A 25,332-nucleotide genomic window follows, 5' to 3' on the forward strand; every position below is an offset into this window, starting at 1 on the left:
TACATCATGCACAAACTATATTCAGTGTCAAAAAAACATAACTTGACTTTCCTTAAAGTCGCAGATAAACAGGAGAAGCACCACCACAATATGTACAGGGAGCTTTTCGTGGTACCACGTAAAATTTAGTTATCAAAATGCACATCCGTAAAATGTGGCCACCGAATTATAGCCCAGTACTACTTGTCTCCGAAAACCCCGAAAACCCCTGAAAACCCCATCTAGACTAACTAAATCTATCTTCAAAGTGAAGTATTGGACGTGCCTGTGAAAAGTAAGCCTGATCATACACCAAATAGCCTGGACCGCCAACTCGTCACGTGACCCTTCGAGGTTACGACTCTCGACTTTCAGGGGCGCGTCACGTCCGGTTTGAAAGGCCAGCGATTCGAAGACAGTGAAAAGAAAGCACGCTCCAGTTATTTGTGACAATGGGAGGTGACAATGAACTGGATTTTCCAAAACTCCAAACTAAACTTAACAAAACTCATCGAAAAACATGTTCCATATATATGCACTTTTGCTGAGTTTATTTTAGCATTTTCAGAACTTACCTCAGCAACTTCGTCCATGTTTACAATCGACACCGGATATGACGTCCCCCTGATTTATGAAAGGCCATGTAAGCGTAGGTTCCTAAATGCGAGAGGCGCTACCTCATAATAGAGAGAAAGAGCGGAGAGAGAGCTAGTTGGCGGTCCAGGATAAATGGTCTATGGCCTGATTCATACTACATGCACCCTTATATTTGTGTTGAGAGCTGGATTTTTGACAAAATCGATGCAACAATTTCAATGCAAGGGAGGTAACTCTTGTTACTCGAAAGCACAAGTATCGATGACGTTGTTGGGCGCAAAGTAACCGGGGCAGAGTTGGAATAATCGGGATTTCCCGAAACCTCATTTGATTTCCAACAAAGCGCCGCATTTCCGGAAACGAGCTGCCTCGTTCTAGAAATGGCAACCCTTCGACTGGCACAAAAAAGTATACTCTTTTCACACGTAATGAATAAGGTATATGAAAAAGCAAGGTCTTATACAGGGGAAGTCTTGAATTGGGGGGGGGGGGGGGGGGTTACACTGTGTAACAATTCTCTCAGTGACAGTGACACTCAGCGCATGCAGCTAGCTAGTTGCTGCTGTCTCGATCTATTTTGAACACAATGATTTTTTTTCCTCAGAGTAGAGTGTTAGTTTGTTACAACAGGCCGAAATCATCTTTAATTTGAATCAACATTTTGCAACAATCAATCACATCAATATAGCGCACAGACTTGCACATCACGTTTCAAGAGCCTAGATTACCATGCAGTGACAAGAGCCTACTCAGTAAAGGGACGTAATGCTTTCTCTGCAGCCCAGAGAGACTGTGTGAGTTTAACATATAATCAGTTAAGACTAAGTAAAAAATTATTACAATCGATAGTTACCAGTGAAAAGTAATATCGGAACACTCTTGTTGTGCTTTTGTTGTTGTAAAATGTAAGATCTGAAACGTTACAAATTACGTAAAATTGGTGCGTTTTGGTCGAGTGGGATGGGTCGTTGAACTGTGTTGTTACAGCCCGCCGAAGTTATCAAAAGTGTTTTTGCTTTTTGTAATTCGGTTGGTTTGGTGCGTTATACAATGCATCTGCTTTTTCAAGACTAAGCATTGATCACTTTAAAACACAAGGATCATCATAGGCCATCATGACTTGTATCATTTTACATCGCACTCTAAGAAAGAGCAGAATTCTCGCGGTACATTTCTAGAATCGCGTAGCGCAAAGTTGGAATTCCTACAATGGCAGCCATTGTTGGAATTCCAACAAAGCGCAGGTCATTTCCGGAAAAGCGCCGATGACGAGATGGGTCGCAACAACGTCATGTGATTAGTGCTTCCGCTCCTTCGTAAATCCTCGCACAAACACGAAAATAAAGCCATGAACGGTGAAAGTTGCAAATATAAGTCATGATTGCAAACAATTATGTAACAAGACATGATCTAAAGACGAATTTTCTTAATTTCTGATGAGGTTTTCTGATGTTTTCGGGGGTTTTCGGAGACAAGTAGTACTGCCCCCCATATCTCCTGTGGATTAAATCACTCCTGTTTTGGCATTTGTTAATCAAATTTATTGAAAAACAAAACAAAACATCAACTTGTCTAGAATTTATATTTGCCACAGTTTCTCACACAAGCCAGTTCACTGAAGTATGATTCTTTTCTGTTCCTCTCTTTTGCTCTGCTTACCACAACATTGTTTCGACCCGCACCCTGATCCTGAATTAGTTGATGTAGGCTTGGAATAGGAGTGTTTGTGTGTAGAGTGCAGAACCAAACAGCTGGAATAAAAACTACGATGACAGCTTCCACATACATTCACTGATACATATAATCTACATTATGTCAAGTATGGCCGCACTAAAATGTCATCGTAACATCCACGAGAAAGAAAACAACTGATCAAAAATACTTACTGTTCCTTCACCCCGAACAGGAAGTTTGTGTTGAAATGACTGCAATGACGAGGGTGTGCTTCTTTGGCCAATCAGAGCGGAGAACGACGTGCTGTGGTTTTGGTGAGCACAGACTATCGTCTGCTACGCTTTGCTTTGCCCCTCTACGATGTAACTGTGCATGAATGGTTCCCCAACTACATGAACTGTATGCAGTTTCAGGTAAGCTTTTTTGTCTAATATCAGAGGCTGAAGCCAGTTATAAGTTTCTTTTGATACGACTATCGGTTTGCAACTGTTTGGGATCCCAAATTCGGGGATTCCCCAAAGGGAGGTAGTGCTTAGAGAAATCTTGAATTCAACTTCCGGCGGACAAAATCATAACATTCTGATGTAACGTTCTGGAACTTGAAATGTAAACCTTCGCGTTGCAGTATGGATCCAAATGAGATCTTCAAACGTTTTTTTGGAGGGCCGTTCCCAGGATTTGGTGAAGGAGGAGTGGGGTGAGTGTGAAGTATTTTAGCAGCATAAATTTTGCATAGATGCAAAGAGCAACCCAAAGATGATGCAGACACAAAACTTGACATGAGTCCTGTGGGTGCATGCAAGAACACACACAGTTAATAAATGAAGATATATACATAGATGAGGTGATTAAATGATCTACATAGTTTGTGTGTGTGTGTGTGTGTGTGTGTGTGTGTGTGTGTGTGTGTGTGAAGTTTAGTTAAAGCCATATGTACTCGATGACTATACACGCTAATTGCTTTACCAACAGCTGGAGACATGCTAAATTAAGTTCCCTGCAAAATATTGTGGTCTAGGACCCCTTCAATGTTGAGATATGTTAATTTTCATTTTGATCTGGATCGTCCTATTTATAGATTTGCCAACAGAGGTAGCGTTGACGCAAGGGAAATAACTCCGCGTCTTTGTTTACATCCAAAGTTTTTGAGACTCTAAAACAAGCTGTAATGCATGTATATGGTCCGCGCATGGCGACATATCGTCATTACATGGTCTTATGGTGCGTTTGACATCGATTATGGGCAAACTACACTTTGTAAACACGGGAGCGCGTACATATGCCTTTAAGTTTGTGGGGATAATGCAGTGGCCGTGAAGCCCACAAACGTCCCATCAATATTTTTCAAAATTTTATCATATATATTGGGTATGCATTCAGGATATAAATTATACTCATCTACATCTTTCATACTTAAATAATCATTTTTGGAAAATCACTTATTACCGTGCAAAATGTGTCTTTATTTTAAGTACTAAAAATTATTTGTATATATATTTCTATTAGTATTACATTTACATCCACTTTTTGAATCACAGAAGAAACTCATTGATCTGAAAAGAGTTTAAAATTCTTTGCATGTTGGGGTTTTCAAGAAAAGCCTATACGTTGTTGGCCTTCTTTGATTATGCCTCTTCGTTTTGGAACTAATTAAGTTACATTGACTGTTGCAAATAAACAACTCGGCAGGAAAGGACAAACGTTTCCTGATAATTTCTCACTGCACATAGCCGAGTTTATTCTTCATGATGAAAATAGCTAACTTCAAGGTCTGTTGGTTGACATGCTAAAGTAACATCAGGAAGGACCTGGTAAATGTGCAAAATGAAAGTTCACATAAAGCTATGGATGTGTAAATAAATACATTCTTGAATGCTGTGACATATAATGATATATATATAGGTCAGTGCAGGCAGAAAGCTGTCACATGCAAACGTGTGCGTTAATTTCAGTCCAAGTCCTGGGCAGGGAGATGGCTGGTCAGATGGGAGCCACCATGGTGCAGACATGTTTGATGACATGCAGCGTCAGATGCAGCAACAGATGGAAGAGATGGACAAGCAGATGAGAGAAGTCTTCCGCATCTTCCGCATTCCCCAAGAGCCTTCAGGTAAGATTTCTTAGTAGATTTAAACAAAAGTGGGGGCTGGTATCCTATGAAAAGATTTTTCTTTGATTTGTGTGCGTTTGTTTGTTGTTGTTTTTTTTCTTTGATTTTAGGAACATGTTCTGTTTGTGATTGATATGAAACCTGAAACTACAGTGAAAGTGTAGGTAATCAACAAACTCTACAGAGGAAGAGCTAGGGAAGAGAACAGGGATGAATATTAAGTTTATATTCCATTGCTAGTATTTTTGCTGGACACACACAAATTGGTGATTGATATTGAGAAAAACAGCTGACATGAAAAATAGACAGATATTTTTATTATTCATGTAATATATTTTTGATTCATTTGCAGATCAAGGCATTCCAGCTCTGTCTGATGGACGGGAGGAGAGAGTTTCTAAGTCAAAGTCCAACCCTCGTGATCATATGCTGAAAGACGACAAAGCAACGCCTCCATCGTCACAGCAAACAGAACCTCCAGGATTCTCATCACCAGGACCTAACTTTGGCATCCTGTCTGACTGGGTAAAGCCTGTGTACAACATTCATTGATGTATCCGTGAAAGTGTCAGTTGAAGCTAATTTCAAGGTTAAAGGCACACTCCTTGTGAAAACAGTTTGGCTCATAATCTCAGATTTGTCCATTTTACATGATGGGATAAGTCCATCCCTCCATTTGGTCACATGTACAAATTCAACACCCTGACTGACGGGCGCTGTGGCGGGGTGGTAAGACGTCGGCCTCTTAATCGGAAGGTCGAGGGTTCGAATCCCGGCCGCGGCCGCCTGGTGGGTTAAGTGTGGAGATTTTTCCGATCTCCCAGGTCAACTTATGTGCAGACCTGCTAGTGGCTTATCCCCCTTCGTGTGTACACGCAAGCACAAGACCAAGTGCGCACGGAAAAGATCCTGTAATCCATGTCAGAGTTCGGTGGGTTACAGAAACACGAACATACCCAGCATGCTTCCTCCGAAAGCGGCGTATGGCTGCCTTAATGGCGGGGTAGAAACGGTCATACACGTAAAATTCCACTCGTGTAATAACACGAGTGTACGTGAGAGTTTCAGCCCACGAACGCAGAAGAAGAAGAAGAACACCCTGACTGCTTGCTGTGATGAGGTGGAATTTTTTTTATGACTGAATTTCATAAATGTACGGTACCCCCATTTTAAGACCTCCAAAAATCTGAGAAAAAACAGGTCTTAACAAGGAAGGAGTCTTAAAATGGGGGTACCGTACATTTACAGAGGTTATGAAAAGAAAATCTGAGGAAACAGGGTCTTAAACAGGAGGGAGTCTTAAATTGGGGGGGGTCTTAAAAAGGGGGTTCCACTGTACATGCAATTTATCCCCCAAATCCCACTGTGCACAGAGAGCACTGAGTGGAGGGATAGTCATCCCACGTACAGTGGAACCCCCCTTTTAAGACCCCCCAATTTAAGACTCCCTCCTTTTTAAGACCTTGTTTTCTCAGACTTTCTGTTCATTGCCTCTGTAAAATTACCCCCATTTTAAGACTCCCTCCTTTTTAAGACCCAATTTTCTCAGATTTATGGAGGTCTTAAAAGGGGGGTTCCACTGTAAAACCTTTGCCAGATCTGAGACGGTGAGCCAAACAGTTTACACGAGAAGAAGGGTGCCTTTAAGAACAAGAATATGACTGGGAAAACTTATGTTTTAATCTCTTCATCTTTTGCGATTGAAACCAGTCTTAGGCAGGTTGGTTTGTACATTTGATACTGTTTTGTTTATGTATACTGCTTTTTTAACGTCATCTGAATTTCAGCCCATAATTTGTACTCTAAGTATTCTGTAGCTTTGGTGAAAAAGGAACCAGAGATTGACACTGGGAGGTCTTTGGCCCATGGTAACTTTAATATTGTCACAGTATAGGAACAAACACATCTCTGCCAGAACAGTTACCATTTTTAGCATGGAAAAGCAGTTTTCATCTGGATGTAAATAGATGATCTCTGTAGTATTCATGGGTGGGATTCTGCCGGAAATCCGGATTCGATTATGGCCTTTTTTTTTCTTCTTTTTTTTTTCTTTTTTTTTCGGTTCGGTTGAGGTTGGTTCTTCTTCAGGATTCATGACATTTTTCAGTCCCACCCATGAGTATACCGGCACGGTTGGCCTAGTGGTAAGGCGTCCGCCCCGTGATCGGGAGGTCGTGGGTTCGAACCCCGGCCGGGTCATACCTAAGACTTTAAAATTGGCAATCTAGTGGCTGCTCCGCCTGGCGTCTGGCATTATGGGGTTAGTGCTAGGACTGGTTGGTCCGGTGTCAGAATAATGTGACTGGGTGAGACATGAAGCCTGTGCTGCGACTTCTGTCTTGTGTGTGGCGCACGTTATATGTCAAAGCAGCACCGCCCTGATATGGCCCTTCGTGGTCGGCTGGGCGTTAAGCAAACAAACAAACAAACAAACCCATGAGTATTGTATGTGAAAAGGTTTTTTTCCCCACAATCTATATGAGTACGTTGGTAAACTTTGTGTGTGTGTGGTTGTGCAGATAGATCAATTTACCAAGCTACCTAAGTGGAACAGAGTTCACCCAGAAGATAGGATAGACAGAGGTAAGTTTGCGACCATGCTGTTGTTGTTTATCTCTTTGGTTGTTGTCTTTGTTTCTCAGTGGAAGAGAAGGACAGTCAGCTCTTATTGACAGGCAAACTTTTCAGTGTACCTGTTCAGACGAAGATGAGAAGGTGGCCTACACACAGCCACTATCAGTCTGCAACAGTGACATCAATAGAAAAAGTTGCCCATCTGTGAACAGAATGAAATGTTGCTATTCTGATAGACATGTGGGGGACTTCAGGGTGTGTGACTGGATAGCCTCCCGTCCCCCTATTTCAGTGATGAAACCTTATTTTTACATGACTGCAAGATAAGAGAAATATATTTACAACAACAAACTACACATTGTTACGTTTAGATCACTGTGGATGAAGAACAAGCATACATGCATTTGGTCAGCTGTGTTCTGTTGCATGACAAGAAGGACTGGGAGATAGCTTAGTCGGAAGCGCTACTGGCTTCGAAATCAGTTTGCCACTACTCGAATCCAGGGTTCGGCAAGATATTTATTTCTTTGTGTCAACTTTGTGCATACTCTCCTCAGTGACCGAACACCTGCATGCGCATGATAAAGATCCTAAGTTCACAGTGAAAGTTTCAGGGCAGTTTATGTATGTGATTATAGTCTTAATACCTTATCATCAAGGCCACCACAGCCATGCTTGGTATCAACTGACTATTCAACTTCTTTTTCCCCTGACAGATCTGGATGGGAAGAGCCCAAGCAGTGCAGAAATTGCTGACCTGTTCAAGCAGAAGAAAGAAGAACCTTCGAGGGAACTGATGCCAGCACACCCTTTTTCCTTCAGAAGCAACAGCGTCCGCATTCAGACTGTCATTGGAGCTGATGGGGTAAGACTGTCAGTCCTGCTTGCATCATGCTTTGTTTGGTTCCTTTTCATCGTGGGAACATGCAGAAGTGTTGTCATATCCTTTTAAGACCCTGTTTTCTTAAACTTTCTATTCATAACCTCTGTAAATTTACCCCCATTTTAAGACTCCCTCCTTTTTGACTCACATGCGAAGCAAAAGTGAGTCTATGTACTCACCCGAGTCGTCCGTCCGTCCGTCCCCCCCGTCCGTCCGTCCGTCCGTCCGGACATCCGTCCGGACGTCCGTCCGGAAAACTTTAACGTTGGATATTTCTTGGACACTATTCAGTCTATCAGTACCAAATTTGGCAAGATGGTGTATGATGACAAGGCCCCAAAAAACATACATAGCATCTTGACCTTGCTTTAAGGTCAAGGTCGCAGGGGCCATAAATGTTGCCTAAAAAACAGCTATTTTTCACATTTTTCCCATTTTCTCTGAAGTTTTTGAGATTCAATACCTCACCTATATATGATATATAGGGCAAAGTAAGCCCCATCTTTTGATACCAGTTTGGTTTACCTTGCTTCAAGGTCAAGGTCACAGGAGCTCTTCAAAGTTGGATTGTATACATATTTTGAAGTGACCTTGACCCTGAACTATGGAAGATAACTGTTTCAAACTTAAAAATTATGTGGGGCACATGTTATGCTTTCATCATGAGACACATTTGGTCACATATGATCAAGGTCAAGGTCACTTTGACCCTTATGAAATGTGACCAAAATAAGGTAGTGAACCACTCGTTGATGACACAACCATTTGTCGAGGGTAGCATAGGCACCCGGTCTGCTCCCCGCCTAAAAAAGGCCAGTGCCGTTCCGTCTTCGAGGGACTGCGTGGGTTTCATTTCGGAGTTTTCCTTCTCCTAGACGAGTTTCCTTCCATGGATGATGAGCCTCCTCTACCCTCGTTTTGAATTCAGAGTGGTCTTCTCTTAGGATAGCTGCCTGCCAGGGTTGACGAGCCTATCCTGCCCGGCTATTTGACCCATAGCTGGAGGTTGGTTCGTGGGCACCTGGGCGTTTCCACACACCGGTGGGCCCGCATGCCGCACGTCTAGGGGCCAACCTCCTCCGAGTCCTTGTAGTCTAGCCTGGGGCCTTGCGGTACCCAGTTTACGCCTGTCGCCGCGATGGAGGCACTACATAGGGCTTGTTGTGGAGAGGTTATTGTACTGGCAGGAGAGACTGACGCATTCTGCTCTCTTTTCGCATTGTCCTAAAAAGGACAGACGGTGCTAGCCAGCGGTGAGGGCTGAAAGCGAGAAGTGACAAGCACAAGACACTTCGCCAACACACTAGACACGTCACATAACCGTTTGGCAGGTGAAGTGAACCACTAAAAGTGACCATATCTCATGGTAGAAAGAGCCAATAAGCACCATTGTACTTCCTATGTCTTGAATTAACAGCTTTGTGTTGCATGACCTTGGATGACCTTGACCGGTCACATGTATTTTGGTAGGAAAAATGTGTAAAGCAGTTCTTAGTGTATGATGTCATTGCTAGGTTTAGTTATTTGACCTTGACCCTGAAGGTCAAGGTCATGTAAAGGTCAAGGTCAAGCATGTGAGTCGTATGGGCTTTGCCCTTCTTGTTAAGACCTAATTTGTCCGATATTTAGAGGTCTTAAAAGGGGGGTTCCATTGTACTAGCCAGTGTGGCTCTGAGTTGTGTCATGTCATGTGTTGGGATGGTGGTTTGATTTTGATGCTATTGTTGTTGTTTTTTGCTTGTTTTTGTGTGTTTATTTTTGGCAATTTTTCTCTTAGTGTAGGAAGGCTCCTTCTATCTATATATATATACGACTTGTGTCTGTCTGTGTGTCTGTCCGCGATGCCAAGCCAAAGTTCTCGATCGATCTTTTTCAAATTTGGAGGCCATATTCAGCTACATCCCGGACACAACCTCATCGATGAGATATTTGAACACGTGCTCTCAGCGCGCAGCGCTGAACCGATTTTGGTTTTTCTCTGGATCCATTTCCAGTAACTCTTCCTTATCTTCTCCAGTGTTTTCAGCGTTTACCTCCCTTCCTTCGTGTGGCGTCAATCCATATTCCCGTTTCTATTTTTAGAAGGTCACTGTTGACAACGCTCAATCCATATTCCCGTTATACTATTTTTAGAAGGTCACTACTCTTCTCCAGTGTTTTGCGCGTTTATCTCCCTTCCTTCGTGCGGTGCGTTTGCCGGGGTACACCCGGCAAAGCCGGGTCCACGGCACAGCCGGGTATTCGGCTTGACTTTTTCCCGGCGCAGCCGTACCCGGCGAAGCGGGTATTCATCTAGTCTTTCAATATACAGTTCATATTAGTTACGTATAATGATTTCAAATAAAATTATGCCTTATGAAAGTTGTTTGTTTCTGTATGTTTGTGTCTTTCTTTATTTGGTGCTTAACGTCGTTTTCAACCACGAAGGTTATATTGTGACGGGGAAAGGGGGGAGATGGGATAGAGCCACTTGTCAATTGTTTCTTGTTCACAAAAGCACTAATCAAAAATTTGCTCCAGGGGCTTGCAACGTAGTACAATGTATTACCTTACTGGGAGGCAAGTTTCCAGTACAAAGGACTTAACATTTCTTACATACTGCTTGACTAAAATCTAAAAAAAAATTGACTATATTCTATACAAGAAACACTTAACAAGGGTAAAAATAGAAACAGAATCCATTAGTCGCCTCTTACGACATGCTGGGGAGCATCAGGTAAATTCTTCCCCCTAACCTGCGGGGGGTAGTGTTTGTGTCTGTGCGGAAGAAAGGGAGAGAGAAAATTCTGTTTGTAGTTGTGTTTACGTGAATGTGTATATGTTTGCAAATGTTTTAGATGATCAAAGCCCTGTGTGTGCAAGTGTGCATGCCTGTGAGTTCATATCTTTATAGTTGCTCAGGGATATAAGCTGTGTCATATGATTGGAAATATAATCTCATCCTCTCTCTGCTGACTTTTTTCCGTACGCTCTGACACCTTTTTCTGTTGCAGGTGGTAGAAGAACGACGCACAGTGCGAGATTCCAGTGGACGAGAGGAGACAACAGTGACACGGAGAGTGGGCGACAGCTCTCATACTGTCACGACTATCAAGGACAGCCAAGGTCGTGAAGAAAAACACGAGACTTATAACAATATTGATAAAGGTGAGAAGAAGAACTCATCAAGCAACTTTTGGTCACTATTTTGAGTGGTCTGTATTTTCACTAAATGTAAAAAGCAGATTGACTTTTGCTGTCAGTTAACCTCTTCACTGCCACAATATAACAGCATTTTGGTATTGCTGTGTGCCAGGGCAAAATTTCGCTTTCTTCGGTAGGTTCACTAATCTGTTCACTGCTCGATCATTTATTGAGATATCTCTTAGATCTTTGGCATGTGTTTTGCTTATACCCTTGGCTATTATAGGATGACATGATCATTGGACTTTGTTTGTGATTGTTATAGTAAAAATTGATATAATGACCCTTTTCGTCAAAAATTACAGTTTCCGGACTTACACACACACAGTGACACACATTGCAGCACGTAAAACCACACAAAACACTGCTAAAACTGGTGTCAAACATCAGGTACTCACATTACAGCCCATAAAAGTATTCTTCTGTGTGGTAATCCATAAATCACTTCTTGTAGAGCTTCCAGAACACTGTATCGCTTGAAAACAGGTCTACGAGTTGAGGTCTGACTTTCGGCCGCCATTGTGAATGGCGAGAATGCTAACACAGTTTTCAACACGTGGTAGAACGTGGTAGTAACTATAGTAACTTATCCGAACGGTCTATGGGAAAGAACTGTGTTTAGAACCCCTACAAGTACTTGGACAGTGGTTACCTCCCATTTAGTTTTCAGAAATGTCCTGAAATGTTGGTGACACAAATCCCACGTATGAGATACGGTTATGGGCGTACGACAAACCAAAAATGACCACGTATTACATACGGGGTGGGCAGTGAAGGGGTTAATGGTGAAGCACAGTAGGCTTGATCAGCAATCAAACAAATATGGTTTGGAGGCATGCATGTTTGCACTGGATAGTGGCCAACCACTTTTATTTCATTTTATTTGACTGTCTTCTTTAACCAGCTGCTTAGGGTATGAATTTTTGTTTTCTTCAGGTGTATATTCGGGACTACAAGGCGTTTTGTTGTAAAAGGCGCAAGCCCCCACTTTTAAGGTTAAAATGAGAAAAATCCACACAGTGGGCGCTTCGGGTGTATTGGCCACAAGTCAAAGAAAGTGTACAGAGTGGAAATACGTTTTCTCCAGGATGTGCGGTGAGATCAAAGAGTCTGCATTCTGAGAGCTGTTTGGTCTTGTGACCTCAGGTCAATGGCCACATTTTCAGCTGATGCCAGCTGCCTGCCCTAGTTTACAGACACTGACCTTCTGACCCTGGGTCAATGACCGTAGTAGAAGAGTTTCTACTATGAGAGACCCACACCTTTGATGTCTGAGAGGAAACTTTGTCCAGGTCAAAGAGGCAGAAATATGCATTTCACTAGAGAGGGAGTGTTCTGTTTATTTTAATAGCGAGGTGTGTACATCGAGACTCTTCTTTAGCCATACACAAGGCGATAGCGATCAATAGGGTGCAGGGGTAAAAGTTGTGCCTTATAGTCCCTAAAGTACGGTACCTTTCCAAGTTGTGCTACATGATAGTATTAATGTTTTGTGTTGACAGAGCTTTTTCTAATTGTAACTTAGACAAGCAGCAACGGTTAATTTATTAATTAATCTCTCGCACCGGACAGAATACCAGCTGTTTCCAAAACTTACATTTACAGTATTCATTATACATGTATGAGGAAAGTTGTTTTTAATGTCCCAACTCACAATACAGGCATTTTTTATTTTATTTAGTGCTACTGTTCCTCATAGCTGTCTTTCCGTTCTTTTTATGGACACAAAGACTCTCTTTGATGCAAGAAATCTTGGTTGCTATGTTGCAGAAAAACTGACCCAGTTTGATCAACAGTGGACTGGGAAGAACATTCTCACAGAACCAGACTGCCCTGTGAAAACTTCACCAAGAAAGAGGGGCATTCTTTCAGATGAAAACAGAGGAATTTTCCGGAAATTCTTTGGATTCTAGTACGTAGTGACAGTGCACAAAACACTTTTGGGGGGTTTGTTCATGTGGTGAAAATTTACTTTATGCATTGCCGTTTGCAAACTTTGATGCACACATTTGTTGAAAGTAGTCTTTGTTGTTACCAAAAAAAACCACCAGGTGCGCACATGCACACACACGCACGTGCACGCACACATACATGCACGTGCACACACACACACACACACACACACACACATTTATGTTAATGAGTGTCACGGGTGTCAAACAAGTTTAAACCACTTGATTTATATCGCCTTCCCTTGCTATGGTGTATGCAGTGACAGAGTGTATGTGTTTGATCTGCCAACAGGTTTTATAGTGTGTAGATACCAAAAACTAGTCATGAAATGGGCTGGTCTGCAAATCTAACATTTGCTTGATGGAGAGGTGTGTGTGTTCCTGCCTGCGTGTGTGTGGATGTGTGTATGCTGCATTTAATGCACAATTGATAGTGTGAGAAAAAAATATACAGTTAACAACTTTTGAGTGTTTTAGGGCAGAATAATTATGAGTCAAAATGCACTCTGATTTTCTAATACATGTCTGAAATCAGCTGGTTGTCATGAAAGGTTTGATATCTAAAGGGAATCAAGTCCATAGTGAACTTTGAATTCTGTTTACAGAGATTGAAGAAGGGCAACATGGTTTTCTATCAAAAGAATATTGTGAAAGCTGTGGATTTGCATGTATTTATTTCATTTTGTGCATGTGTGATTGTTTAATTGTGTTTACTGTTTATTTAAAAGCATATTGTCCAGCTTCAGAAGTGCTTCAGTTTGGAATATTGCTGCTTGTAGTGTTTTAATGTTGGACATCTTTTTATTCCAAGTTGCTTGAATTAAGTAAAGATAAGGCTTTGTGTTTAGAGTTCTGTACCAGAAAACCCCCAAATAATTTTGAATTAATTCCCAAACCATTGTCACATCATTTTGAATTTACGTGTGATAGTTTCCACATTGAACACTTGAGTCTGTTTGCTGTGTATGCTCTGTTGACAATACAACTTGAAGAAAAAAATTCATGAAAAGTAAACTCGGTGTTGTATAATGGTAACAACATGAAAATAAAGACCCCAAAAATCAGCTGTGTCTCAGTGTGAATTTGAGCACCCTTATTCCCTGTAATTCCAAGCTTTCTAGTCACAAGCTTTATACGTACTGTGGTCTTGCTCCAGAATTTCAAAGGCTAGTTCTGTAAAACAAAACTGTGTGTGTGCAAGACCAAGTCACTGAGGACAGCCGTGTGTTCGACCACCAGTACACTAAATGTGATGCAATCTCTCTCTCTCTCTGTGTCTCTGATGCTGATCAGTTTTCTGAAAGCACCTTTATAAACAGACCAAAGAGAGACAAACAAAGTACCCCCTCACTCTCTCTCTCTCTTAATCTCTCTGAACGGTTTCCTGCAAACAGCTTTATTAATAGACATCTCTCTCTGTCTCTCACGCTGATCAGTTTTCTGAAAGCAGCTTTATAAATAGACTGAGGAGAGACATTTTTTTTTAACTGGGCAGGTGATTAATGCTAATCTGAGCAATGCAGATAGCACCAATTCTTGTACACGTATGAATAATCCGTGCGCACAGAGAGAGAGAGAGAGAAATGGGGGGGGGGGGGGGGGGGGGGGGGGGGGGGGGATTGACATACTACAGATATCAATCACACACACACACACACACACACACCAGGCATGGGAATTGAAAAAAGTAAAAAAGGCTGAACATTTGTAAGTAATAGCAAAGTCGACAGCGCCTAGCCCTGCTAGGGGGGTTTGGGGGCATTTTGGGCGGAATTTTTTTGTGTCATCTTAGCTCCAAGTTTGCTATTATATTCAGTTTTTAGAACCATTTTTGCCTCCCCCATTTATTTTTTCGGCGGATACTTTTGCTTTTTCGGCGGAACAAACAAAAAATTCGGCGGACAATTCCCATGCCTGACACACACACACACCTCCCTTTCTTTGCATATAAAGAGCAGAAATCCAGCACAGTTCAATACTTAGCCTTTTAATGAACTTTAAACTTTCAGATAAAACATTTTCTTCTTTAATGATATAACATGAATGTTGACTGAAGACAGAGCAATAACAACCAACCAACAAGACACATAAAATGGGGAACATTGAAATGCACAGACACTCGAAAAAACTTGATGACCTGAAGGCTAGAAATGAAAATGCGAAGATGTTTCTTTCCTCTCAAACAAAGTGATCGCCTTTGACAAAACACAACATAGTGCTGCATACAAGTACCGGTACTTGTACGCAGTATAATGTATTAAATATCCAACAAACGAGCCATTATCTGCAGATTTTGTGGCTGGTTGGAGCCAGAAAAAAGAGGATGAATAACAAATTATGAAAAAATGACACTCTCAAATAACGATCACTAGATGAACAAATGATTGGAATGAATTGTTTAATGGCCAGGACCGCCACGGAGTGTGAATAAGTGTGTCATTGTGTTCGAGTTGAGCGCTGTCTCAGGGGAGAGTGTCCGTTTGTGTTAGAGAGTGAGGCACAGGGCAGTATGATACAGTTCACCGTCGTTCAGAGATACAAATCTGGAATTTTATTTTTTATTTTGACAGAACACGCCAGTGGATGAGGATCCATGTAAACTCAGACTTTCGCTTTGTGCTCCGACTTCAGAAATATTGCACACACACACACACACACATGTATGCATACACACAAACACCAACATACATCCACATAAACTCTCTCTTTTCAATCGTGTATCTCTGTCAGACACACAAAGATGAGCATCAGTAACAAGTAAGGTCGTAGAACCTGCCTTTATGCCAAACTGTGGAGAAACTGCGAAACTGATACAAAAATCGAACAGCTTCACAAGCATGCTCTCACAAACACCCATTCATTCTCTCTCTTTCTCACGCATTGTCTATCTTTCTCAAATACAACGTAGATGCCCACTAACTCCCATTTGAACCTCTACTATTTTACTGTCTTTAAGTGTCAATCTGTCACACACACACACACACACACACACACACACACACACACACACACACACACACACACACACTCACTCACTCACTCACACATGAAAGAATCACTTTTCATTCACAAAGTGTTTCATTGAGAAACAACAGAGTCTGTTCAGAAAACTAACACATGTTGAGTGTCTAGTTCAATGCAATGCACTGGGCACTAACCAGAAATCAGAAACAGACCATAATTGGGTACAGTGGTACCTGTGATGAAAGGACACCCTTGGGCCCACCCAAACGAGTCCCTACATTGCAGGTGGTCTTTCATGACAGGTATACTTTGGTAGAGATAATAGAAAAAGGGACAAGAGAAGGTGTCCTTTTAAGGGAGGTGTCCTCTCATGGGAGGGTCCACACATCGCAGGTACTGCTGTACATGCATAAAAATGTTCAAACACCTCGAATAGTTCCGCTTCATGGAATGTTAATTTCTTCCTGTGACAGAAAGTTTTATAGCCTACAAAAAATAATGTGCAAGTCGCCCAAGTCAGCTGAAATTGATTATGGAATGTATATTCTACTTAGTGCGAACAGTCTGAAATTTGTCTTTAATGTTTTTCTAGCCACACTGTGTCTTGTTAAATAACTTCTCACATTTAATTAGCAAGTGGTTTGACACAGACGCAGAGATACAGGCAAGTCGACAGATGGACAGCCAGCCATACAGTTTGCCAGCCATGCCTGCCAGTCAGACAGCCGGACTAAAGGACATACTCCAACTTTAAATCAACAAGTGCAAAGAGTTTGAAAGAGTTTTAAGATGTCCATTCCAACAAGTTTGTGAAGTCCAATCAGATTTTAACCCTTGCTTGATGCAACAAAGAAACACCCACACACACACACACACAACTGCAATGCAAAGAAAAGCAGCAGTCTCATACAATTTCCAGGTAAGATCTCTGCACCCTTTCATACTCTATAGTAGTCATGCAAAAGTTACAAAAAATAAAACATACAAGAGAGAGAGAGAGAGAGAGTTTTGTGTGGCATAGCTTCATTCTTGACAGCCACAAGTCAAAATAGATCCACACTTTGTTGTTGCTAATTGCAGTTCATTTTACAATTAGGCTTGTGTAATATAATATACAAATGTACTATGTTTACTGAGACACGTACACAAAGAGAGAGAGAGATGTGCAATGTGGCATACGAATTAACTGCTAATGTCTTGGTCATAATATGTGGAATCATGATTCAAAATTTCTGGATGATATGCACCGGAGAGACGATTGAGTGTTATATAACAGCTATCCTACTCGAAAGGGCAGGATGTCAGACAGCCAATGTATTGCCTGCTTCATTTGTATACATGTATGTGAATACAAATAGTTTTATGTATATTTGACTTATATTTTCATAATGATAATAATACTAATAATACAACATTTTTATAAAGCGGAGATATTCAAGGAGACCGGGCTGCTCAAAAAGCTGTACAATTAACGCAAGCAGAAAAGTATGTGTTACGACTCAACTCCAAACAACTCTTGTTTAGCCGAGACTGAAATATTTTTGTTGCGCCATTAGGGTAAGAGTCTACGAGACCTTGGAGACATGTAGAAACGACGTCATTACTTCGTCACTAGTATGAGAATCTACATGTTGAATCGACGTCATTACTGCGTCATTAGTATGAGAATTTACGTAACCTGCACGCGTCATGGAGCTGCATTGTGGGAATGCAAACAGTCATTGGAGAGAAGGCAACTGAACCGCTAATGGAACAGAACTAGAGCCATTACCGTCGCTCTATTTGCCGGGTTCTGAATAGGCTATAAGTGGGAAACAAGACACAGGACAATGCCAGAAATGGAAAGAAGATTTGCGCGAGCCGTAAAGCAAGCCGTAAAGCAAGTCGAAACAAGAATCCTGTTGTAACCACCGTTGGAAAGCCGCCGGCATCCGAGCTGCCATCCCAAGGCCATGAGATGTAATCCGCAGCCGCACAGACTCGTATAGTCGTGTCCGGAAAGGAGCATCAAGAGGTAAGCTATTCCGTAAATGAAGTGTCCATCAAGTAAGGAGTGTTCTTTAGTCCTACTCAAACGGAGCATCAAGAAGGTAAGGTGTCGTTATAATATCGAGCGTCCATCAAGGAACAGCTATTATACACACATATCTATATCGCATATATTTGTTTTAGAATGTTTAATGAAGATAATCATAAACGTACATGCTGCAAGTTAGTTCGGCATATAGTATTTTATTCAGTAACCATGCTTGGTTTAACTGCGAACTACCCGACATGAAGAAGGGGCAATAAGTCAAAAGTAACCTTTATCATAGGATACCGTTGTTAATAACAAGTATTACCTTTGATCCAGGGGTTCGAGCGTCTAGGATCCGCTGGAATAAGGGTGAGCCGTCAAGCTACGCCACCAGTGTGTTCCGCCAGCGAGGAGCAAGAGGAGCTCGTCTACTTATTATCATCATCACCAAGTGATCTTCATCAAGTTCGTCACTGCTACTGTCATCATGTGAATCCAGTCTTTCCATCAGGACATTCGGACTTTGTAACTAACCTGCCTATTTGAGATAAGTTCAGTTCGATATAAACCAGACTGTCAATGCAAGAATAATTAGTTATGAGCTCGAATTCGTTAGATCCAAAAATAGAAATAGTTTGTTAAAGAATCCGGGAATATTACCTAACCAATAAAATTTTCATCAATCTAAATCATCAGTGTTTTACGAAGTGATTTGAAGCACGACTGTTGTAAAGTATTGAATAGAACTTTGGTGTGTTTCTAGATATTGTATATCTAAAACACAAGGTAAAAAGAGGAACTGCAACAGTATGGTAACAACATTATTAAGTATATCAACCCGCCCTCAGTTACCTTGAAATGTAACATATAATAAACTCTGATGCTGATATAGTTACTGAATTCACCATATAAGGAAGATTAAAAAGGAACTTTCTCTTCACTGCAAAAGAATGAATCAAGTTGAGACTCTTCCCATCTCTACCGCAGTCAGGTTAGTAAATTTAACAAATAGTTTATTTCAAATTTAGAGAAATTAATTCAGCTCCTCTGTCAGTTAAGTACAATTTTAATTTTGATACCACAGTTGATGTTCTCACACCTTTTCCCTCCTCACTGATAATCAACATCAAAAGTCATCATTATTCATTATAATTGACTGATACCAGTGACTTAATGGGTCATACCAATCGTTCTTTCTTGGTGTATATATATAACACTGTCAATCATACGAACATGTTCACTTGTAGGCAATTTGTTTTTCTTTGTAATTTTTGTTTTTGTTATGGTTGTTGGGCAAACATTTTTGTGTTGCATCTGCTCGAGAGTATGCACGTGCAAAAGCATCTGATACATTTAAAAAAAAAAAAGAAGGTCTTTGTTAACCAATTCTCCTTTCCCCGTTACAATCAGCATCACTACAACTTAAAAAATGCTGAAGACCATACAGACACTGCCTGACATCCTGTCCCCATTCTTCAAAAAGGTTGAACACAAAGCAATGACAAAGTGTAATTAGGGAAAGTCAATAAGAACATGTACATCCAAGGGAATAATTGTAATATTTGACATGCGGCACACAAGGTTCAAACAACTCTACAACCAGTGTGCTTTGTGTTGTACTTTACACTGATCCAGCAACTGAACGCTAAATCCAGTCAACCCGTTTTAGAAAAGTAGCACCGAGTCGTTGGCTATCTCAAACACAAAGAACAAGTCATGATAACATCAGAATGTGAACGAGTCCACCAAGAGAATGGGCATTGAAGGATCATGAAGATGTCTGCACAGAGACTGATGAATGAAGGGTTATGAAGAGCTACGCTGGTTGAAGATGATGTGACTGTGAGAACAACATGGTAGAGTGCTTGGCGCCTATAATATCTCTCTTAATACCCTCCTGCCTGACAAAGTGCAGTGTGTCATCTTGTATTCGCACTCAGCAAAAGAAACCTCAGTTAAATACACACTCATGAGTGCCCACAAACGCCAACAGTGATCTCGTCGAATACACCTTTGCAGAAAAGAAAAGTCACAGTGAGGTGGCAGCCTTGCTGCAATCTAAACAGATCGCTGCAGCAAGTGGCGGGTATTCGCCACTAGCTGCAAAGTTGTCGCCAGCATCGAGGGTTGCTGCAACCTAGTTGTGGCAAGATCGCAGCAACAGCTGTGTTTGTGATGGACATCACGGCTAGCCGGGAACAAGTCACAGCAACATCCCAGAATTTTGCAGAGCAATTTACATAAACTCTGAACAGTGTGTTAGTGATCTGGTAACTCAGATTTTAGTTCAGCTGAATATCTAATTCCCAGGCAAAATATTTCTGTACAGGCAGTACATATTTAAGTTCTGCAGACATCAGGGATTGTAGCAAAGTTTTTAAGTCACTTGGTTTTTGACCTTTTCTCTAAGAGGCTGCCTATTGACAGTTAATATTGTTCGTGGTCAAAAGAACCTTGCAACATCAAATTTGCTGTTTTGAGAGTGGGAGAGAGAGAGACAGGGGAGGGGGGGATGGGGCAGAAATGATCATAACCAGTAAATTTGGTGTCATTATGCAATACCCTTTAGCGCACAGTACCTCAATGATGCTTTGTTAATTGGCTTCCTGTGACCCAGCAAAGCAGGAAGAGTGTGGATGAAGGAGTGAAGATTTTCTTGCACCTTTGACAGCAATGTTTACCACATCAGTACTTCATGTATGTTATCAAATTTGTATAACTATTTGCTCGGGTTCACTGTTTGCTTAGACGCGATCAGCAGCACTCTGTTTATTTCACAGAGTCTTTCTCTTGCTTGAGACATGACATGGCTCTTTTACTGCTGAAAATTAATGTCTTTTATTTGGTAAAATATTGATCTAAAACATTTCATGGTATCTGAGGCACAGAAAGCTGTGCTGAGTAGATTGTCTTACAATTATATTGAACAGTTTTGCTGCAAAGAACTGAAAACAAACAAACAAACAAACAAATATCTAAAGTTATAATATTGACATAATCTTCAAAGAAACATGCAGACGAGATGAAAACCATGGACCTGTCAGTCTGCAAAAGTATCCTTTCAAAGAAATTGTTTTTAAATCTGAAAAGCAATACATGTACATCAAAGAAAGGTTTAGCAGGAGTTAATTTGGTGTAACGTGTATAAAGGAATTTGATACGTGCAAGTGTAAACCTGAACAATCATAAACTACGAAGTTGTGGTTTGTTTTTGATAACCCAAAAGTCAATGCAGAAGATCGAGCCACCTAAAACACCTTTAAAACAGCTGTTGTGGTGGCTGGTACGTGTATCAAGAAGAACAACTCCTGGAAGAACTAGCATACAATCCTCAACACAATGGCAAAACACACGATTGGTAACATGCCTAACCCACTCTTTGCCAGGCATCCTGTACGTCGTCTCACATAGCAGTCCCTTGTCTCGCCCAACATGGAATGATTTAGGTACAGCACAACTCACACACTCTACGTATCTTCACAAATCCACAGGAGAGAAAAAAGAGACAGTAGAAATTACCGAGAGAAATTCAGTGATGTTGGTGTATGCTATCACAATCACAATAACAAGTGGACCACAGCATACAATCTCCTTCATTTCATACACATCTTACTGGACAGGAACTGGTTTGGGTGAATGACACTGGTTATGAGCTTTGTACACGAGTCTGAAATGAAACATCGGAATAAGAACAATCACGGATATGCATCATCAAGTCGGTCACGCCAGGGGCAGGATGCCATGTACAAATGATCACATGACAGTTGCAACTGTACATAATTCAAGTGCAACCACATAAACTCCTCCCCTGGAAAAATAATCCCAAATGGCTTACACATGAAACGAACGTGCTGCACATGAGCCAACTACGTTACAACACCTATCACATATCTGTACTCATTGCAGTGACAGGGGAGTTTGACACTCACTGCCGCTCTAACAAGTAACACAGTGGCCTGCTTCTGCTCTACACAGAAGTATACTTCCCCCCAAAAAATGATGCAGGTTGTTTCTGTTGGTAATGTAGCAGGACAAAAGATGGCAGGACACAGAAAGTGGTGTAATCAAGAGGAAAATGAAGGGGAGGGGACAAATTCAAGTCCTGTTTCACAAACACCAGGCTTGCAGTGCAGAGCATGCCTTTACAAATCTGTCAGTCATTGACTGTGGCAGTGTTAGGTGGTGTTTGTGTATGTTAGCAACAACTGGGGTAATAAAGCTCCAATTCAAACATCCAGCTTTTGCAGAGTTGTCCTTTCCCTTCTGACAAATGTACTGCAGATTCCATTTAGTCAGTGTATATTACATTCCATTCAGACAATTGGTGTATCAGATTGCATTTTTAACAGTTTAACAGACTGCATTCTGCCTTGGGTTAAAGGAGACCTGTTTCACAGAATTCTGGTTTTATTTTTTTGTTTTGTGGATTCCATTGTAATGTTGTTAGGGACCCTGTTATGATTCAACTACAGATCCAGGTCTGGTTTCACTAAAACAAGGTCCGTTCACATACTGTCGTAGATCCTTCACACTAGGTAAATCACTTTCTGGCACCAAAGATCCCACTCTAACAGTGTGAGAAATCTTAAAAACTGTGCCTGTGTAGATAGATCATAGACTTTGAACAGCACTAAAATTACACACCGAGTTTATGGTGACCGTATCCCGACATAAATTATGCTATATAAACTAGCTCATGACTATTGTGGATGTCACCCCATTCTCACATGACGTTGTTTACACTATTGTGAGCCAGGGGCAGACATACGTAACCAGAACACTGAAAACCAGGCGCATCTTGTGTCAAGGTCCACCACTGTCCAGAATCATTGCCACGTTGTGCCAGAGACAACGCTTTTAAGCTTGTGTGTGCCTAACACATAGACCCACCTGTAGTTAGATCCCAGGCTTAACACATGTCACACAAACAATGATATTGCAACAGTGGTAGAGTGTGAGACATATCTCTAACATACATCTTCATGGTGTAGGAATAGCACTTCAGAAACTGTCACAAATTGTGCCGTCAGACAAACCACCGTAACAGATCACCGAGCCTTGTCGAGGTAATGCCAAAACTCGTACAGCGCTGCAGACCTTGGTCGTACATACACTCGCACAGATCCTTGGTACTTCACGAATTCCATTAACACTGCAACACACATACTGGACCTGCGCCCTGATAATAATACTACACACTGCCACTCTGGTCCTAGACTGGTGTCTTCACAACACTAATACAGCCACAAAGCCCTTGGACCGGTGTCTTACGGACACTATAACACCACAATAGCAACGACAGACCTCGGACTGGTGTTTTTTAATTTTTTTTATATGACAACAATACTCCACAGTGTGTGTTATGCATCCTGGTCCAAAGTTGGTGTAAGAACATCATCACCGCATGATATCACAGGTTCAAGATTCGGTGGTGTCGGTGTGACAGGAACACCACACATGACGACACCGCGGTTGCCTGAACAAGTGTGAAGGTGAGAATAAGAGATCTGCTGGAGCTTGGGACGTCCTGTACGCATGTCCGCGGTTGTCCAACGCTGTCCTGTGGGTGCTGCAGCCCTCATGACGGGTTGGTGGCCATGGACAGGCGGGACAGCTTGGGTTCAATCTCAAGCGATGCCTTGTAGGTCTGCTCTTCATCGTACAACCGTGTGGGGTCCAGCAAGTAATTTGTCACCTGAAAAACAAATCTTACTTTATACATGTGTATGCGGTATTGTTATTTGAAATTCTTGAATAAACACTTGTTTAAACCACCTCAAAAAGGTTATATGGTCAGGTTCAGTTTGACACAGTCCACAGCTTCACTTATGCCATTAGAATACAATGCAGGCTCGCTAAAAAGAAGCTAGAAAATGACATAACATTTCTTTTCTGAAATCCTAGGCTGTTTCATGGCACAGCAGTAGTTTCTCATATACTCGTGATGCCAAAAGAACCTTTCATCATAATACAAAGTTCAAAATGAGTTTTCATATCTGTATTTAATTTTTGTTGTACCTGTTATTTTGTTTCAAGCAATTAAGTTACAAGCAGTAAATTCTGAGCCACTCAATTCCTGTACAGGTTTACTTACTCTTGGGTGGTGTTCAATTTTGTATGATGTCTGTTGGAAAAGGCGGATTTCCCTAATAACATGGGAAATCTGAAAGGCAGAAAAAGAATGATCAGTAATTGGATTACCCCATTTTTGGGACTATAAGGCGCTTCGTTATAAAGGGTGCAACCCCTACTTCTGAGGTAAAAATGAGAATAATCCACACAATAGGGGCTTCCAGTGTATTGGCTGAATATCAAAGGAAGAATACATAATGGAAATATTTTGCTCCACATGTGTGGTACGTAAGATCGGAGGCAGGTGCATTGTAATACATGGGTTGGCTTGTGACCTCGGGTCAATAATCTATACTTTCCAGCTGATACCAGCTGCCTGCCCTAGTTTACAGACACTGACCTTACCCTGGGTCAATGACTGAGTTTTACCTATGAGACCGACTCGTTTGATGTCTGAGAGGAAACTCTGCCAGTGTGATGGCAGCAGAAACATGCATATATCACAAGAGAGGGCGTGTTATGTTTCTTTGTATAGCGATGTGGGTCCATGTGTACTCTTCTTTAGTCATACACAAGGTGATACCGGTCAATAGGGCACAGGGGTTCAAGTTGAGGAAAAAAGTTGCGCCTTATAGTCCTGCATGAAAGTATGGTACAGGTAAACTTTCAACAAACAACAATGGTATGGTTTGACTGAAGAAAGGGAAAATATAGTCAATAAACTTCAAGGCAATGAACAGGAAACACAAATAAAGCTGAAATAATTTAGCAAATATATCTTGCACATTCATGCATTTCCCTTTGGCTATAAATTCCTTTTTCTTGTTTTTTTTGTTGGCCTATCAAATTAAACATAGAAATCAAATCATTCAGCATCCTAGGTTTTCCTTGAGCACAGACCATTTATGAACATGCAACAAAAAATGTAAGCGTTTGTAGGAAAATTTCTACTCAAATTAAGGCATGGACTTCTTCAAAAGGCATGGACTCACCATCCGCATCTTAGAGAAGTTCACGAGTTTTTCCTCTGTGAAGTTGGGGGTGCCTTCTTCGATGAAGGACAGGTCTGTCAGGTACATGCCCAGGTAGGGAATGCAGGGAGGGTCACACCTGAGAATGGAAGGATATGAATCATTGGTTTGCTTTTAAGACTTCAATGATTGCAGGTGAAGAAAACCCACACACACACACACACACACACACACACACACACACACACACACACACACACACACACACACACACACACACACACACACACACACAAACAAACAGCTAGATGAACAGTTCGACCCCAGTGCATGCCTGTTTCACAAAGTGAAGTGGG

The 25,332-nt window shown here is 41.4% G+C and overlaps 3 protein-coding genes and 1 long non-coding RNA gene across 5 annotated transcripts in view; 2 read left to right on the forward strand and 2 right to left on the reverse strand.

Moving 5' to 3' along the window:
• The window catches only part of LOC138973654 (mucosa-associated lymphoid tissue lymphoma translocation protein 1-like), a 28,943-nt gene extending 26,345 nt beyond the window's left edge, over positions 1-2,598 (reverse strand). Inside the window, exon 1 of one of the 2 annotated variants that reach the window (XM_070346386.1) lies at positions 2,463-2,598. The gene's annotated coding sequence lies outside the window, so the exon portion shown is untranslated. Of the gene's footprint in view, positions 1-2,235; positions 2,419-2,462 lie in introns of those variants that run through there. The other variant, XM_070346393.1, reaches the window with a different exon arrangement.
• The window catches only part of LOC138973722 (uncharacterized), a 38,836-nt gene extending 24,820 nt beyond the window's left edge, over positions 1-14,016 (forward strand). The window contains exon 2 of the long non-coding RNA XR_011458118.1: positions 13,710-14,016. This is a non-coding gene — a long non-coding RNA (uncharacterized lncRNA). The remainder of the gene's footprint in view (positions 1-13,709) is intronic.
• On the forward strand, positions 2,786-14,016 carry LOC138973712 (HCLS1-associated protein X-1-like). Its single transcript, XM_070346442.1, has 7 exons — positions 2,786-2,947; positions 4,203-4,360; positions 4,713-4,885; positions 6,880-6,943; positions 7,651-7,799; positions 10,811-10,964; positions 12,771-14,016. Exons 1-7 carry the CDS (start codon positions 2,877-2,879, stop codon positions 12,911-12,913), a joined length of 912 nt encoding a protein of 303 aa, XP_070202543.1. The 5' UTR covers positions 2,786-2,876; the 3' UTR covers positions 12,914-14,016.
• A 6,528-nt stretch (positions 14,017-20,544) lies between these two features.
• Positions 20,545-25,332, reverse strand: part of LOC138978369 (ras-specific guanine nucleotide-releasing factor 2-like) — a 5,077-nt gene continuing 289 nt past the window's right edge. Inside the window, exons 2-4 of the mRNA XM_070351126.1 lie at positions 24,998-25,115; positions 24,028-24,096; positions 20,545-23,628 (exon numbers count right to left, since the gene is read on the reverse strand). Of these exons, the coding sequence (XP_070207227.1) occupies positions 23,512-23,628; positions 24,028-24,096; positions 24,998-25,115 (304 nt within the window). The 3' untranslated portion in view covers positions 20,545-23,511. The remainder of the gene's footprint in view (positions 23,629-24,027; positions 24,097-24,997; positions 25,116-25,332) is intronic.

This window comes from Littorina saxatilis, linkage group LG1, assembly GCF_037325665.1.
Source record: "Littorina saxatilis isolate snail1 linkage group LG1, US_GU_Lsax_2.0, whole genome shotgun sequence".
Classification (NCBI taxonomy): Eukaryota; Metazoa; Mollusca; class Gastropoda; order Littorinimorpha; family Littorinidae; genus Littorina; species Littorina saxatilis.

Coding starts and splice junctions, on each gene's coding strand:
- LOC138973712 (XM_070346442.1), top strand. CDS start 2,877: ATGGATCCAAATGAGATCTTCAAACGTTTTTTTGGAGGGCCGTTCCCA. Junction 6,944..7,650: donor AGAAGATAGGATAGACAGAG/GTAAGTTTGCGA, acceptor TTCCCCTGACAG/ATCTGGATGGGAAGAGCCCA. Junction 10,965..12,770: donor TTATAACAATATTGATAAAG/GTGAGAAGAAGA, acceptor GCTATGTTGCAG/AAAAACTGACCCAGTTTGAT.